Here is a 17226-nt window from a genome sequence, read left to right as displayed (position 1 = left end):
AATCATGTTTCCAATAATAATAAATGTGTCTGTTGTTAAGGAAAGTATCATACACTTGTTTACAGTAAAACACGGTGTTATGGTTTACTTTATTAATGTAGTTTTGTTTGACTTACAGTATACACAGACTTAACATTAATCACAAAAGCTGCTTGGGGAATGTAGATACATGTGTAAGAATTAAGTACGTGTGTACGAAGTAAATTAGCTTCTAGTATTTTTGACGTTCGTCTTACGTTTAGTGTTGACCTTCAAATGATAAACGAAGTTTTTGTCTAACTTTCATACAAGGTCCTAAAGTTTACACAGTAACCTTTAATGTCATTTAAAAACCCTAAACGCTTTATCTGCTGTCGTTATTACAGAAGAAAACTATATTCGCGAAAACCATACGTATGCTTCAGTAAAAAGGAAACAAATAATTTCGTGTTCCTGTGGGACTGTATATATATTTATATTTATATATTCCTACAAAGAAAGTCATATCACACATACATGTACATTATTACCATAAATTTTAAGCCATAAACAAAACATGTTGCATATTTAAAAAAAAAAAAACGATCCTAGGGTACGAGCTACAACGTGGGATTATAAAATGTATCCTAGGTTTTGGAGGTGACTGTCTAGTAGGAATACATTGCAGTGGGGATACACTGTCTATCAGTCTTAACCTTCAATTCGCTAGTCTCACATAAGAAGATTAAAAATTAGGAGAGCAAGATGTGTGTGCTCAAGCCCACAACGTCCTACATCTATATCACCCTTCACTGTCTACAAACAATTGTGGGAAGGCGAATGCTCTCCCAAATTAAAATAAGGATAAGAAAAAATAATCGTAAAAAGATGAGAAATAAATAAAACAAAATAAAAATGAAAATAAAAATAAGGAAAATAAGCTACTACAATTTGGGGCAAATAAGATCAAACTTACTTCTTGAAGTTAGCATTCCTTCCCCCAGTATGGTAAGGCACTAATTAACATGACATTGAACCATATCATTATACTAAGTATACTGTGACTATCATGCTTTCATATGCGGCTCAAGGTGTACATCCGCATAAAGTATACATATACACACAGATATACATACATATGTATACCATGAATTCGTATCACTCGCAATTTGAGCTACTCATTTCCAGAACAAGTACAAGGTATCTCATTAAAACCTTTTATATTATTCACATATGTACGTTAAGACTCTTTAAACCATAATCAGACCCCTTCAGCCTTTACAAATACTAACTTTTAAATAAATTAAGCGCAGATCATGTGCTTTCTCTTCAAACAACTTCTATTGATTGGTTATATACACAAACCAGGTAGCTTGAACATCTGCAATTTACTACCAAGAATACAAAGTTTCCATTGGATTTATGGTGAAAAATATATATGTATTCATACATGAAATTATATGTTCTTGTTCTTTGGGAAATTATGTAGAATTTTAGTAGAATTTACGTGGAAAAGATTGAACTCCAACTTTCAAGTTTTTTTTTCAGACGAAATATACATTTGAAATTATTTAAACCTGTTCTACTTTAAAGTAATAAGAACCATCTAACCGACAAGTTTCCTCATGATTTTTATTTGATGGCGTTCGAAAAGAAGTTTCAACTATCAGTCACGACAACAACACTCAAAAACGAGATGAGTGATAATTGAGTTTGAAACCACAGATAAATTCAATAATGATACAATTTTGTCCGGTTGAAACATTAACAGTTGATTGTTGTTCGTGAGTGACAGCTGTATGTCTGCGGAGTTAAAACGCTAGAAACCGGGTTTTGATAGATTTGTGCTTAATTTAAAATAAATAAATAAATGAATAAAAAAAGTTGATTGCTTAAATTTTAGTCCAGGATTGTATAATTTATTTAAAGTTAAATACAAAGCAACGCCATGGGCTATGTAAGCTCTGTCTACCACGGCTATCGAACCTCCGATTCTAGCGTTATAAGACCGCTAGAATAGGAGACTCGACACCCGTGGCATTCATATTGTTTGTTATTATTTGGGACATTTGCAAATCATTTATATTTATAGGCCCGGCATGGCCAGGTGGTTAAGGCGCTCGACTCGTAATCTGAGGGTCACGGGTTCGAATCCCCACCGCACCAAACATTCTGGCTTTTTCAGCCGTATGAGCGTTATAATGCGAGAGTCAATCCCACTATTCCTTAGTAAAAGAGTAGCCCAAGAGATGGCGGTGATGACTACTTGCCTTCCTTCTAGTCTTACGCTCCTAAATTAGGGACGGCTAGCGCAGATAGCCCTCGTGTAGCTTTGCTCAAAAAGCAGAAAAACAAACCAACCTTACTATTGAATACGAGGGATCTTCCCACTTAATATTTTATGTAACATTTTCGCAGAAGTTTTGTGAACTCTATGTACATAGTCCATATTCCTTTCATTGTCGCAATAACAAGTAACATCCTTAAACAAAATCCCTCTAGTGAATCCATATTTTTTTTTTCAAGCATGTAGAATCTATAACAATGTCTTTCACTGTTGGACGGTTGGCAAAATGTAAGCATCAACAGCAGTATAACAGTAGCTTTGCGCGAAATAAAAAAACAACAACAGTTATTTATAATAATTTTGCGAAAATACGTATCTTCTATATATTTAATATTTTATTAAAACAAAATATTTACATATTTTGTAAATTTTGCATTGAAAGTTGAAATCGTAACTTTTTTTTTTTAATTGCACAAATTACAGTAATATGATATTGAATCCATTTTCCTTTTATTTTAAGAAATACTAAATCATAATGCTTGAACGAATAGTAATAAATCAAACTGTGGCAGCATAAGTAAATCATTTTGTATCACTGATTTTGATTTCATTGATTTTCTCAGGAAGCCTGATTTCAATGATGTTTGCGAACACTAATATTCTGGTAGAATCGCCTAGTTTCGTGACGCTTTTGAATGACCTATTTTGTTGCGTATTTCCTGTCCGTTATGATTGAATTTTTGCCGTTTGTTTAGTTCAGCTTTATTTGTGTTGTCGTTACTTTTGTGAGCAAATATACATAATGCAAGGTATAGAAAATCGATACCAAGGTCCTTCTACGACTTTCTCTCAGAGAAATTAGAAATATTTTAACATTTCCGTGCACCTGATTATACCAGTATGTGCTGGAGTTTAGCTATTACCTAGAAATAGAAAAGTAAATGTTTTATATAACAGCTTCACACGGATGCGTTTAGATTTTGTTAAATGCATATTGAAGATTTAGAGAGCAAACATGGCTGTATTTCTCAAAATAAATCATAAGCATCTTTGGGAGAGTCACGTATAACCCTGGAATTAAACAATTTATTTGTTTATAATCAAGCACAAAATCAAATAACGGAATATCTGTGCACTGCCCGCCACAGGTATCAAAACTCGGTTTCTAGAGTTTTAAGTCCGCAGACATACCGCTATGCCACTGGAGTTAAACAGTTTGAGTTAAACAGAGCTGGAGTTAAACAGTTCGATCTATAGATCACCATGTTTATTTGCTTCTAAATATATCTTACATCATCTGATCATGACTTAAACACTTGTTTGTTAAAATCATTTTCATGTTACGTTTGTCTGTACTTAAGATTTTTTATTGTTGTTGTTTTAAGGTAAACAGTTACTTTCTAAAAACTTTCTAAATAAAGTGAAATCTGTCCAATACGTTACATAAAAAAATGTGTAGTTGTTTGATGGTTAAAATTTCTTCATATTAAGTCTTATAACTCAGGGCCCGGCATGCTTAGGTGGTTAAAGCACTCGCCTCGTAATCCAAGAGTCGCGGGTTCGAATCACCGTCACACCAGTTACGTTCGCCCTTTCAGCGGTAGGGACGTTATGACGTGACGATCAATCACATTCTCCGTTGGTAAAAGAGTAGCCCAAGAGTTAGCGGTAGGTGGTGATGACTAACAGCCTTCCCTCTAGTCTTACAGTGCAAAATGAGGGACGGCTAGCGCAGAGAGCTTTCATGCAGCTTTGCGCGAAATTCAAACCTATAAATCAGAAAATATTCTGCGTTTCTAAATAGTTTCATTCGTTCTTCACCCGTTAGAATATTAACCGTTTGATTCTGTCGCAAAACTAAAAACGGTTTATACTTATAAAGGTTGAAAGCGTGAAACCTATTTTGTTTTAATAACAATTTTGCATTTTGGTAGCCGAGGTTATAAAAGTTAAAACCCTATCATAAAACACGTGTTCTCTAAATATGGATTTATTTGTTCAACACAGAATAAATAAATTAGTTTGTGAAACAAAGATACGTGTTATTTTGAGCACGACTTAACAGAGTTTATTTTCATAGATCACGCCTCGTTTTATTTTTCTCTCGCATGTTTAAGCAGACAGTAGGATGAATTTAGAGATAGAGTAAAACAACTGTCGAAACCCATTTCCGTTTTGTTACGTGGGTCTTTTAGTTACACTGGTATGTGTTCTAAATTGTGCAAGAACAAACTGTTTTCACTCTCTACTCTCTATCCATAAGAACATAATCCTAAACTTATGTTCTAGATATGCCAGTAAATGTACTTAGCTTTGTGCACGTACTTTTATTTAATAATACATTTAATATTAGCTGCTTGTGTCTGATGTAAAAGAAAACGTGTTCAAATTGTTCTATGAAAGAGGAAGACATCGAAACTTTGCTTTATCCAGATAAGTAATACACAAACTCAAGAATCCGCTATCACTTTTTGTTGAATATCTCAAAACAAAACTACTCTAACTACATATTTCATGAAATTTCCTAATAAAACTAATATTTTATAGAAAACTAAACACAAAGCAGTTGCTGATTCGTTATTCATAATATTGTTTAAATTTATCAGTTTTCATTAATTTGTATCAGTGTTATTCACTAATGTTCAACTACGTCATTAATTATCATATGTAAAATTTCGAATAAAATAAAACTTATATCATATACTTAAAAATAATTATAAATCTGCGTGATGGGTAAAATCTGGTAACTCAGTTAATGAAAACAAAATAGGTAAGGTAAATAATGCAATCGAACAATGTCTTATAACAAATAAAAAGACGACAGATAATGGATACATAAATAAGAGAAAAGCTAAAATGAAAATAAAGTTCGAGATAAAAGCATAATTTTTCTCATTTGAAGAATATATTTAATTTTGTTTTAAATATTGTACATTTGTGTACATTTGTACATTTCACAAATTCATCGTTTATGACGACCGTAGTTTCGCCAAATGATGTCTTTAGAGGCGAAACCATGGTCGTGAATAAACGATGAATTTGTGAAACGTACGGTTGTCTTGTTTCTTCTTCAGTTCTATTTTCTTTAAATTAAGTCTACTTAATTCATATATATTTAATATATACATAAAATTAATTTTTACTTCAATGTATTCTATTTATTCTAAATATTTTTAAACAAATAAAACATTCACACTTTAACCAATATAAATCGCATTACTATTATTGGCCTAAGCTGTTTGTTAAAGAAGAAAAGTGTATCTCAGTACAAACAAAAATTAGTTTGTTGAAAGGTATTGTTCAAGATTTTTAATTGTAAAAAAAATTCTTCGTTACATAATTGGATGAAAGTCGTAAAGTTTATGATGCTATTTTTCCTTTACTTTAGTTTTATTAATTAATTTACTAGTATTATATACATTTTCGTGAATTTCTAATGCATAGGTTTTCCTTATACCGAATACAAAACAAGTTCACACCAACAGTATGTTCGATACTTTTCACTGCGATGTAGTTCCAACTTATCTTTCTTTGGGTAAGTTGTTTTTAGGGTTGCTCATAAGGAGTGGAATATCCGAAACGAGTATAGTCCAATAACATACGTTGATCAAAGTATAGATTGAACTGGATCGCCTTTGAACTTAGACTTAAAAAATAAACAATGTTCGGAATATTATGTTTATGTATTATATCTGCTAATGTGTGGATATATAAGATGAAGAATTGAATAGTATCCAATGACACTTTTTCTTCACTTCACCTATTAAGGGTATAGGTTTTCCTCATAGTGAAAACAAAACACGTCCACACTATCAGTATGTTTTAAAAAATGTTCCTCGTCAGATAATTTAATGAAGGTCATAAAGGTTACGTTATTTTTTGTCTTTATTTAATTATTCTGAATTAATTTCCTAATATTAAATACTTTCTGAGAATTTCATAGAAAATGTTTATTATATGTTTTAATCGGAGTAGAACTTTTCACATAATGATTATTTATTACTGCTCATAAATAACACTACATTTTCCCAAAGTGCATTTCACCAGTAAAAGTTAAAAATAAATCATTTGTTCTCGTTTCTTAGTTAGCAAACGTTGGCACCGAAAGTTATTAGACTTAAAATCAGTTACATTCTAAATTGAAGTATTCCAAAGGAAATCGTTTAATAAACACATAAGTTCATTTTCTGGATGTAAATGTTCCCATATCTGGTAAGGTTACGCTTTGGATTTATCTTACAAGACTTGGGATTCATTAATGAGGTAAGATCAATTCAATGTTAAATGTTAGCTTTTATCTCACACATTTAATGTGTTTTCATATACACAAAGACTAAAATGAGGTATTCTCATCGGCTTCTCATTGATACTTCACAAATAAATGAAAAGAAAATAAGTCACAAAATATCTCTTACCTTTACCACCAAATTTTCAATTATTCTCAGTTTTCTTTTTTCAGTTATACCTAGTTTCCTTGCTATCAGTTATTCCTAAGTTCCTTATTATCAGTTATTCCTAAATACTTTTTTCATTTATATTTTCTTTTCATTTTTAATAATTATTCTTAATATCCTTTCGTCAGTTATTTCTAGTTTGCTTTTTATCAGCTATTTCTAGTTTCTTTTTTGTCAGTTATTTCTAGTTTCCTTTTATCAGTTATTTCTAGATTCTTTAAAATGAAAAATTACGAATAACTTGTTCGCGATGATTTTACAAAAGCTCAGATTTCTGATGAAATCAGGATGTTATAAAACTTTCTTTATAAATTTAATTTTAAGAACTGTCTTAACAAAGTCTAAATATATTAAATTTTTACTTTAACAATTTACGTATCACAAACAGACAAATCGCAAACAATTGTAAACTCTCTGCAATTTGCCCGAATAATAATAATATTAATCTATTATTAAACATTTCTAAGTTACTCACAATAAAAAAGATTAACATCGTTACCCATACTAAGAAGAAGCCTACAAATTAAAAATTCGTTACAGAATGGAAAGAAACATATATAATTCTATCTACAATATAAAATTTGTATAATCCTTCTTTACAGATTAAAGCAAATGTCTAACTAATCTCTGATACACACGAAACGATAGAAGCATTTGTCACAAAACAAAACGACTACTGATTAAAATATGAACTTAACTTGAAGGTACGAACTTGTAGTGTTGTCGATACTTGAAACTGCTGTATCTATGGTTTGTATCTAAAGAATACCAAACTTGAACTGACAAGATTTGCATACGTGTGTGTAAAGTTTTCTTTGAACCTTGCCAGCAAGTTACTATTTTCGACTTTTCTGCCATCTAGTGGCACTCAACAATAAATCTGAATGAAGAAGTTGATTTTTTCGATCAGTCGCCACGACAATACGTTAGTAACGTGTTTTGTTTGATTGCAAAGTAAGAGGCATTTTCCATTTCGATCGATCATAATTACAAATATACTACGTCATCACAAATCACATTTACAAATCATATTTGTAATTTTATATTCCTCTATATACAGTTAAAGAGAAAATGCGTCACTTGTGTTTGTCAAAAAGGTTTTTGAATGAAGAATCTTTAGTTAGCAAGACCCACTGTTTTCCCTCTATTAATAATAAAAATTATTGGTACACAATGTCTCGTACCACAAACTTAATTTCTTTCGTTTTTGACATAAACTGGCTTTCCTATATTTCATTCATAACATTTTAAATTTTATTAAAACTAAATATGACAAGTGACGAGCTATGAATCTGAGAACCTCGTCTAAGAGTTGGATTAAAGTGCAGGTGTAGCACAGATAACCCTTTGTGTAGCTTTGTACTTAACCTCAAACAATCACATAAACTTTCCAATCCTAAAATATAACCTCGTTTTTTTTAGCTTTTCGTATTTCAAGTGCTAGAGATTTACTAATTTTGGACTGTTGGCACTTTTAAATATTAGAATATTTCAATGCCTTCATTTGTGTTAAAGTGTTAGGACAAAGTCTAAAATTAGATTTCAGGCTACATTTAAAGAGTAATAGAAGATAAATCACAGATAAAACATTAAACTTTATAAATTTTTATATCTAGTGCAACAAAAACGTAGGGGAAGTGCTTGAGTTTGGCAAATAGTTAATATTTTGTGTGTCCCCCTTTAGCTTTAATAACTGTACACAGTCTTTCAGGCATTGTTGCAACATATTTGGTTAAACTGTCCTTTGAGATTTTACCCCAAATATCACTAATATACTCCCGTAAAGTTTCTTTTGAAGTAACTTTTGATTTGTCTAGATTCTGATATACCAAATCCCAAATCTGCTCAAATGGGTTGAGATCGGGACTCTGTGAGGGCTATTGCATTGTTTGAATGAGTGCAGCAGCTTATTTCTTAGCTTAGTAATGTCTGCGTAGGTTGGATGAATGTTTGGGGTCATTATCTCATTAGTAGAATGTTTTACCAATAATACACAAATAACTGGGTATATCATGCTAGATCAGTATCTGATGATGCTTGCGCTGGTCCATTATTTTATCTATTTAGCAAATATATCCTGTTACCTCAGCAGAAAAACACTTAAACCACCGCACATCCTCCTCCATGCTTAGGTGCCATGCAATAAAGTATCTTTCTTCCGCCGGATGTACATTTCAAACATGGACTCGTCCGTTCATAGCACACTTTTCCAATTATTAGTAGTCCAGATTTGTACGGTTTAGCAAGTTTTAGTCTCCAAATATTACATTCTTGTTGGGTTTTCTTTATACATATAGCTGAACACTTTTCTGTCATTTGATACACGGTCGTTTATCTGGTGCCTGAGATCAGTGGCAGTCTCTGTTCTGTCCAAAAGGTTGCATAAACGAATATATCTTACATCAGTATCATTGAGTTTAGTTGTTCTGCTTCCTTTTTTCCTATTTTCAAATTTGCCTATTCCAGTCTCACGATCTAGGATGTAGTTGACAGTATTTGTGGAGCATTTCAAATCTGCAGCAATTTGTCGGAGTGTCCAATCAGCATCACGTAAAGCTTTTATATGAAATCTTTACTATACGTACATTTCTCTAAGCATGACAACAAAACTTAATATATAGTGTTAAATACTGTTTTTATCAAGGTGTATTTTTGGAGTGCTATTAAATTGATTTCTTCTAGTATACATCGATACTAAATACTACCTCCTTGCTAGCTTCTTTCTATATTGTTAAAACACTGCATATGGTACCATGGCAGTTATTTCAGACCCTAAATTTGATAAGTGTGTTCATTTAAGCAAACCCATACGACGTACCCTTGGTACAAGTGTATGGGAATTATAAGGAATAATAAGTATTCTAATCCTGGCTCATCCAGTTGTTAACAGGGATCAGTGAACCATTACCATAGTGTTGAAATTTACATTCTGTAATGACATGGAAGAATTAGCCCATAAAATGCAGAGAACGACATAATATTCTCTTGTCCTAACACTTCTGCACAGTACTATACATTATCTATTTCTTATTTGTCCTGACACTTTAATGTTTGCTTTTTCTTGTATGACTTACATATTGCTGGCATATGTTATCGCAGATCGCTTATGATGGATTCAGTTAACCCGGAAACTTTAGAAGTTAACTACATTTTCAGTAGTGTCACTATGTTCCTGTTCTTAAGTATTTATTCACATATGAAAAATACATACAAGAGTATTTCAAATAATATAAAATACGAAAACATGAAATATATTTTCTGATAAAGTTTTCTGAACAAGTAAAAGTTCTGTACATGAGTAAAACCAGTTTCAACAAGTGTAAAAGTATCCTAGTGTGAATACCATTGCAGACAGCAAACAATCTCTTGCATAAAACTTCTAAAGAAGGAGATTCAAACTAAGTTTTGTATCAAAATATCAACTAAAGTTTTGGGATAATAGAGATAAAAGTGAACACTGCAGCCCGTATTCTGGGAAATTCATTATTTTAAGTGTTTGAAATTATTACTCTTGAGAGACATAGAGTTTCATTAGGGTTGGTCTGAGTCCCCGATTCTTGATAACAAAATAGGAAATAGCCTAATATAGCATGTTATACAAAAGTCAAACTCAGATACGAATTGAACCGAGGCAAGACGCTAGATTTAGATGTCAAGGGCTTTGATATATGTTCAGCTCGGTCTTATTGTAGTAGATCTTTGAACCTGAGCATGTTACTGAAATAATAAAAAGGGAAATCCTCTCGTTTATAGGATAGTTGTACACATATTGTTTATTAATAACTTATTGTTATTGGTAGGTTTAAGTTACGTATCCGAAGATCTAGAAATAAGAGAAGAAAAAAGAAAAGTATTAATTAATGATCTAATGAACAGATGAGGTGCATTAGAAACTTCATGTTCCCGATTAATGATCTAATGAACAGATGAGGTGCATTCGAAACTTCATGTTTCCGATTAATGATATAATGAACAGATGAGGTGCATTCGAAACTTCATGTTCCCGCTGAGACAATGCTAAGTCTACGGATCTACAACGCTAAAATCAGGGGTTCGATTTCCCTCGGTGGATACAGCAGATAGTCCGATGTGGCTTTGCTATAAGAAAGACACACGCGAAACTACATCAAACTTAAAGGTTACTAGGATTTATTAATTAGCAGTTTTTCTGCCCAGTAATTCAATTTTTTATCGATTTTTGGTTTTTATGTAAAATGGATGTATTGCTATTAGTGATGATCAGAACGCTTGGAAGATTTTTTGTTTCAACATTTGTGGTTTTTTTTTCTGTTTCATATGATATAATGCCCTCTGGTGAATAATCGTTAAACGTAAGAGCTTGTTAAGCCAAAATTTAGGGCCCATTCTCTTTGGTGAGGACAGAGTAGATGGTTCTTTATGTTACTTTTCGTTTAACAACAGCCAATAATGTTGTGGAAAAAATACGTAAAAATCTATAGCCTAGTTTTGTAACCTTATATATGATTAGTTATTTAATGAACAGAAAATAATGGATCAAACTGAAGTTTTATAGTTGTGTTAGAGTAAATGTGGGTTTTACAACTGATTAATCCATTTGTGAATTACGGTTTATAGTGATTATTCTGTGCCTGGTTCTTAAAATATCCGACAAGAAATGAAATGAGTTTAAATTAATTAAGAATTAGTTTAAGAAACAAAAACACAATCAAGACTTAATCAATGGTTCGCGAGCGAGCTACCAGCAAGTGTTATAGGTCAACAGATATCAGTTATCTCAAAATGTTATTACTTCATCAACTATGAAGTTTTCCACTTCAATAATAATAAATAAAATTTATATTTCATATATTTTGTATAACGTACCATTTCCAATAATTTCTGTGAAATATATTTTATCATGTTAACATTGAACTTTTAATATTTAAATATTTACCACATAAAATAATTTAACTTAGAATATTACAGTTTCGTGTAATATTATAAGTTCTAAATTCATGTCTTATATATCATAAACCACTGTAGTTGTAATTTGCTTTCGTATATAGTGAGGTTGTGGCTTATATATTTAAAAACGGCTGGTGTGGGTAGAGAAAGCACTAGTAGAGGAGCAAACAACGTTTTTAAATGTATAATTTTCTCTACAAGTGGGTTTTCTCGTCATCACGGAGGTTGTGGTTTGGTTTTTAATTTCGCGCAAAGCTACACGATGCCTAGCCGTCCCTAATTTATCAGTCTAAGATTAAAACAGGGAACTATTTTACCAACAAATAAGGGATTGACCGTAACGTTATAACGCACGTACGGCTGAAAGGACGAGCATGTTTGGTAAGATGGGTATTCGAACCCCGCAACCTTCAGATTACGAGTCGAGTATCTTAACCACCTGACCATGCCGGGCCTTAGTGAGATTGTGTCCTAGTCTAGGTATATACATATATTTTATTATTATTATTAAAGACTTGGTAGTAGTTTAGGTTTTAAAGACCTTTGGGGAGTCCCCTAAGGCAAACCAGGGGCGCTCAGAAACTTTTGTTTCTCTTCAGCGCCTCACATGTATGAGGGTTAAAGACCTCTCGACGAGTAAAGTGGATACTTGGATAGTTTATGTCTAAAACTATTTCTGAAGATCGACTTGAGGTTAGTTGGTTGTAGCCGTAAAGGAGACAAATGAAGTCGGAGAGGACAGGAGGGACGAGCTATGTTGTGAATAGGGAAACGGGTGTCAGGAGCGAAGGGGAGGCAAAGAGGGCAGGGAAACATATTGATGTAGGTACTGCATGAAGTAAAGTAGTGTAGAACCGTTCTGACACAGGATAACGTACCTCTTTTCAGGGTCTGGGTATAGAAATACCCAATACTTTTGCTGTGGGGAAAACTGGAGTACCTTGAGAAAAACCCACTTTCACGTACAGAGCGCCGAATAATTTATCCTGAAAGTGCCATGGATAGCTGGGGAAAGTCAAAATGGAATATCTAATAGTTATGGAGTGGTTAGATACGGTCACTCATCGCTAGAGAGAGACGGTGGCCGTTGCAACCTTTCATTGAGCCTTTTAAACGCCAGATAGCTTTTTTTGGTTCTTTTCTCTTATTATCCTATCAAGACCTGGAAATATTTTCTTCTTTCGCACAGGGTATTGACGAAATGCCTCAAACAGCGGGTAGTACTCGTGATCCTCTGCATAAGCTTGAGATGATTCTGGTTCTGGTGAGTGTGGCGTCTGAACTTGAATAGATACATTTTCAGGGTATTCCTCAGTCGTCTGGGAGAGTTTGTTTTATAGGTATTCTAGCTTCAATGAATTGAGAGATGGTTGGGCGCTTGTTTGTCATAGTTGACTTATCCGAATAGGTAGACTGTGTAGTTTGCATCTGGGAAGATGTTGTAGAGCGTAATGTAATAGACGACATCTGAGTGAATTTGTTGAGATACTTGGTCCATGATCGGAGGTCGAATTGTCTGAGAATGGTTGTCGTGCACCTTGATGGAAGTTTGTGTTGAGTTGGATATCGGCTTTACGGGATAGGATTTCTCTGTGGGGGGCGGTTGATTGAATGAGATGATATGAAAGGTGGCGAAACACGTTCTGATTGCTTGGGTGTCCTAGGATTAATTGAGCGACGGCGGCGACGTTCAGCAGTAAAATGGAAGATGTAATAATAGCAACCATTACGTAGAATGGTATCAGCATACTGTTTGGTTGTCGTTACTATTTTCATGTAGCTGGTAGCTTGCTTGGTGGATCTCGAGAAGATACGATGTACGGCGTATATCTCGGACTTTGACTTTCAATGGCGTATTTGATTTCGTTAGGGTGAATGAAAGGGTGTATCCCTTCCAGGAAGACAGAGAAAAGGCTAGCTGGGCTCTTGGTGGGTAAACATCTGACATTAATTGGGGTATTTCATATCTCACAAAAGTAGATAGGTCTGCAGGCGTTGACGGCTGGAGGAGAATTCCCCATTGGCAAAGAATTCGTGTTCTGTAAGGGTCTAAGGATGCGCCAGGTTTAACCTGCGCGATAAACGTGGCGATTTGAAGAGGCCAAAGGTGGGGTGGCAGATCGTCGACGATTACAGGCGGGACCGATGGCGAGATAGGCACAGCAGGACCAGGTAATGAGAACGTCATACTGGTAAAGCAGAGGCACGTCTTACTTGCTCGGTGTTAAAGCTGGGAGTGTTTATATATATATATGTCCATTGCTAGGCATTATATACAAAGCAAATGCTTATACAGAAACTGTAAATGCTCACTATATTCTCAAACCTGTTTTACGCTCGTTCATAGTTTATTAATCAATACAATCGATATCTATGTCCTGCCCACGACGGATGTTGAAACCTGAGTTCTTCCAATGTAATTCCGCAGACATACTGTTGTGACACTATGGGCGCTTTAAAAGTGGTAGTGTCGCAAAATATTACAGTTACCAACTGTCTCAGCGAGAGAGTATCTTATACTTCGAAGTGAACGTAAAAACAAACAAAAACATTGACGAAAACGGTAGGTGTTAATAATTAATGTATTGTACTGACGCATTTGAAAACATTACTCAAGAGTTTGGACTTTGTTTTGCATTAAAACATACTTGTTAGAAGAAGTACAAATGTTATGACGTGTAGTTGAAGTTCCATGATCATACAAAGTTTAATAATTTGTGGGTAAAATTAAATATACGAAGTAAAACAAGGCAATATTAATACTTTGATAGTAAATAATGTACATAAACCACAAATCCAAAGCCAATAATCAGCTATCATTGCATTGTATATGTAGAATTTGAATAACTTAGTAATTTAACATATTACTTACAAAAGAATACGAAGTAGTCCTTTCCAGAATAATTAAAAAATGAGTATAATTGTTAAAAGTACGTTATGCAAATTAGATGTAATATTAATTTTAAGGGTTTGAGTATTATTTAGGTTAAATGTAATTTAACAATAACGATAAAACTAGTGTTAAGAACTGAAGAAATTATCCCGTAATGACACAGAGGTCTTTGCGGACTTATATCATAATAAATTTGGTTTCGATGCTCGTGGTGGGTAGAGTACAGCTAGCCCATTGTATAGCTTTGTACTTATTTTCAAACAAACTAACTAAAGAAACTGAGATAGTAGTTTTAGTTTGGTTAATACGATACATACGAGGCAATATAGAACTTGAATGTTATATTTATAAAAGATTATCAGTTGAATTATTGTATGTGATATTTAGAGACCGTAAATTTTCGGTTCACATGAAAAAATAGCCTTTTTAGTGCTATGTAAAACACACTAGTATAATTTTAAAGGTTGTGTTGTGAAACATAGATGAAATATTAATTTTAGTTATTGTTACCAAAGAGAAAACTTTATAGTTGATTATGTAATCACGTGTTGAGACATGCTGATATCTGTTGATCTACAACACCCTCTGGTAGCTCGCTCATGAGCATTGAGCACGCTCGATGTCCTTATCCTACACTTTGGTATTTTCGTTCCTAGTTACAATTGAAGCTACGTTACACAACTAGACTAAGGATATATGGTCGTCCTGTTATGGCGAAAGGGGTTACTATGACCTTCTCAACCAATTGCACATGTGTGTGTATGTTTTTTTATAGCAAAGCCACATCGGGCTATCTGTTAAGCCGACCGATGGGAATCGAACCCCTGAGCTTAGCGTTGTAAATCCGTAGACATATCGTTGTACTAGCGGGGGGCCCACTCGTACATCTTCAGATAACAGTATAAAATATTCAAACAGTTCACAGAAAAAAATATACTGTGTTTGACATTCTGATTCATCTAGGGATCCTAGTACTTTGTTGTATATATATATATATATATATATTTATTGACATAATGCACTATGTGATTTTTATTGGTATTAAGAGCAATTGTATCTAAAATCAACTAATCCGCCATTACTGGTTTATTGGTGAATATTTAGAGTAAAGTATTCAATCAATTCTTCTGTGCCTTTGCTGTTAAGCACAAAGCTATAGAATAGGCTATTCTTTGATAGATGATAAACGAAAGGCAGAAAACTTTCGAAAAGTCGTCCTGTCGTTCCACAACAGGCAGTTGCCGTTCACTTGACCAAGTTTCATATAGAATGGACTATCTAAACCATGGGCATCTAAACCTGATTTTTAGTGCTATGAATCCTAAGACTTACTGATGAGCCACGGCGTGCACAATGTCAGTAATTTTGTTTTTCAGCTCTAATTAGTCACGGTCTCAACCATATTTTGAAATCTACGTTCCTAGTCTTTTACGAATTTTTTTATATCACTTTAACTACACAGAACATAACTGAAAAACATACATATTCATTCTACGAAAGAAATACGTAACAGAATTTAATTAGAATATACGTTGCATTCACTGATTTTTACAATAAAAGACGGTGGTATTATTAACACAAACAAACGAGTTATTTTGGAAAATACAATTGAGCAGTTAAAGTGAAAATGGAAGAATGGTAACAGGCTGTGTGTGTACACACACAGTTTAATATAGTTTAAGAGCTAGGCGACGCTATGGAATAGTATTCCCTGTCTGCATATTCAAAGTTTGTGGTTCTTCAACTGTTGCCGCAAAGATACTTTTTTGGGGACTGTAGGTGTGCCAAAAGAGTGACGGTTAAATTTCACTACTTGGACTGACAAGAGTGATCTATTTGTTGGCAGTTGGCGTTGTTGACTAGTCTAACATTTCAAAATTAGGAAAATGTATGTGTAGTTTTACGAGAAAAGTTTTAAAACAAACAAAAAATAAGATTAATCCGTTTTTGTTCTTTGACTGTACATAATTGCTATTAAAATTACCCGCTTTAGATTTTATTTGTATTTAAATATAAGTTTTAAATTATCACACGTTGGTTAAGTCTTGTTTTTGTCCAAGTTAACATACATCAATTCACTAAGAATCGAAAGACATCGTTTCATGAACCTGAACTCGTCTATTAAAAGGTTTGTTGATAAACAGCTACAGTCGATAGAATCAGTAATTCATTAAACTCGTAAACGAACCACTAAATATAATAAACACAATAATATTCATTTGTTATATTGTTCTAAATACATTATTATAGCGAAATATGTTGGATAATGAAATGTTAATACAGTCCACAAAGATGTGTTGTACAAATTTGAGGATTAAAGTAGAATGTTAAATATATGTATATCTATAAATATAAATATATGTATATCTATAAATATAAATATATATCTATAAATATAAATATATATCTATAAATATAAATATATGTATATCTATAAATATAAATATATGTATATCTATAAATATAAATATATGTATATCTATCGAATGATTTCATGAAAAGATAACTCTAAAAGATGTGAATAAAGATGCTATATGTAATTTATTTTTGTAATGAGAACCAACAAACTCAAAATGTATCACAGAGCGGCTGGTATGGGTATTAACACTTTTATACTCTCGTCCCTAAGATATGTGCCCGGCAACGATCAGTTGCAAACACTCTTTGTTAAACTGAAGATGATCTAGGAAAGTCGAAACGTTCTTCTC

General features: G+C 33.1%; 1 protein-coding gene across 9 annotated transcripts in view; it reads right to left on the bottom strand.

The window, feature by feature from the left end:
* LOC143239501 (potassium channel subfamily T member 2-like) overlaps nt 1-17226 on the bottom strand; it is a 151978-nt gene that overhangs the window by 92557 nt on the left and 42195 nt on the right. For 2 of the 9 annotated variants that reach the window (XM_076480628.1, XM_076480625.1), the window contains exon 1: nt 7398-7504. The exons of 3 other annotated variants lie outside the window; for them this stretch is intronic. Coding sequence is in view for 1 of the 6 variants with exons in the window: in XM_076480633.1 (XP_076336748.1) it covers nt 7412-7494 (83 nt within the window). In the remaining 5 variants the exon portion in view is untranslated. Of the gene's footprint in view, nt 1-6660; nt 7505-17226 lie in introns of those variants that run through there. 4 more of the 9 variants (XM_076480626.1, XM_076480624.1, XM_076480633.1 and 1 more) reach the window with 3 other exon arrangements.

This window comes from Tachypleus tridentatus, chromosome 13 (genome assembly GCF_004210375.1).
Source record: "Tachypleus tridentatus isolate NWPU-2018 chromosome 13, ASM421037v1, whole genome shotgun sequence".
Lineage (NCBI taxonomy): Eukaryota > Metazoa > Arthropoda > Merostomata > Xiphosura > Limulidae > Tachypleus > Tachypleus tridentatus.
Note: the sequence above shows the minus strand (reverse complement) of the source record. Positions and strands in the feature narration are given on the sequence as shown.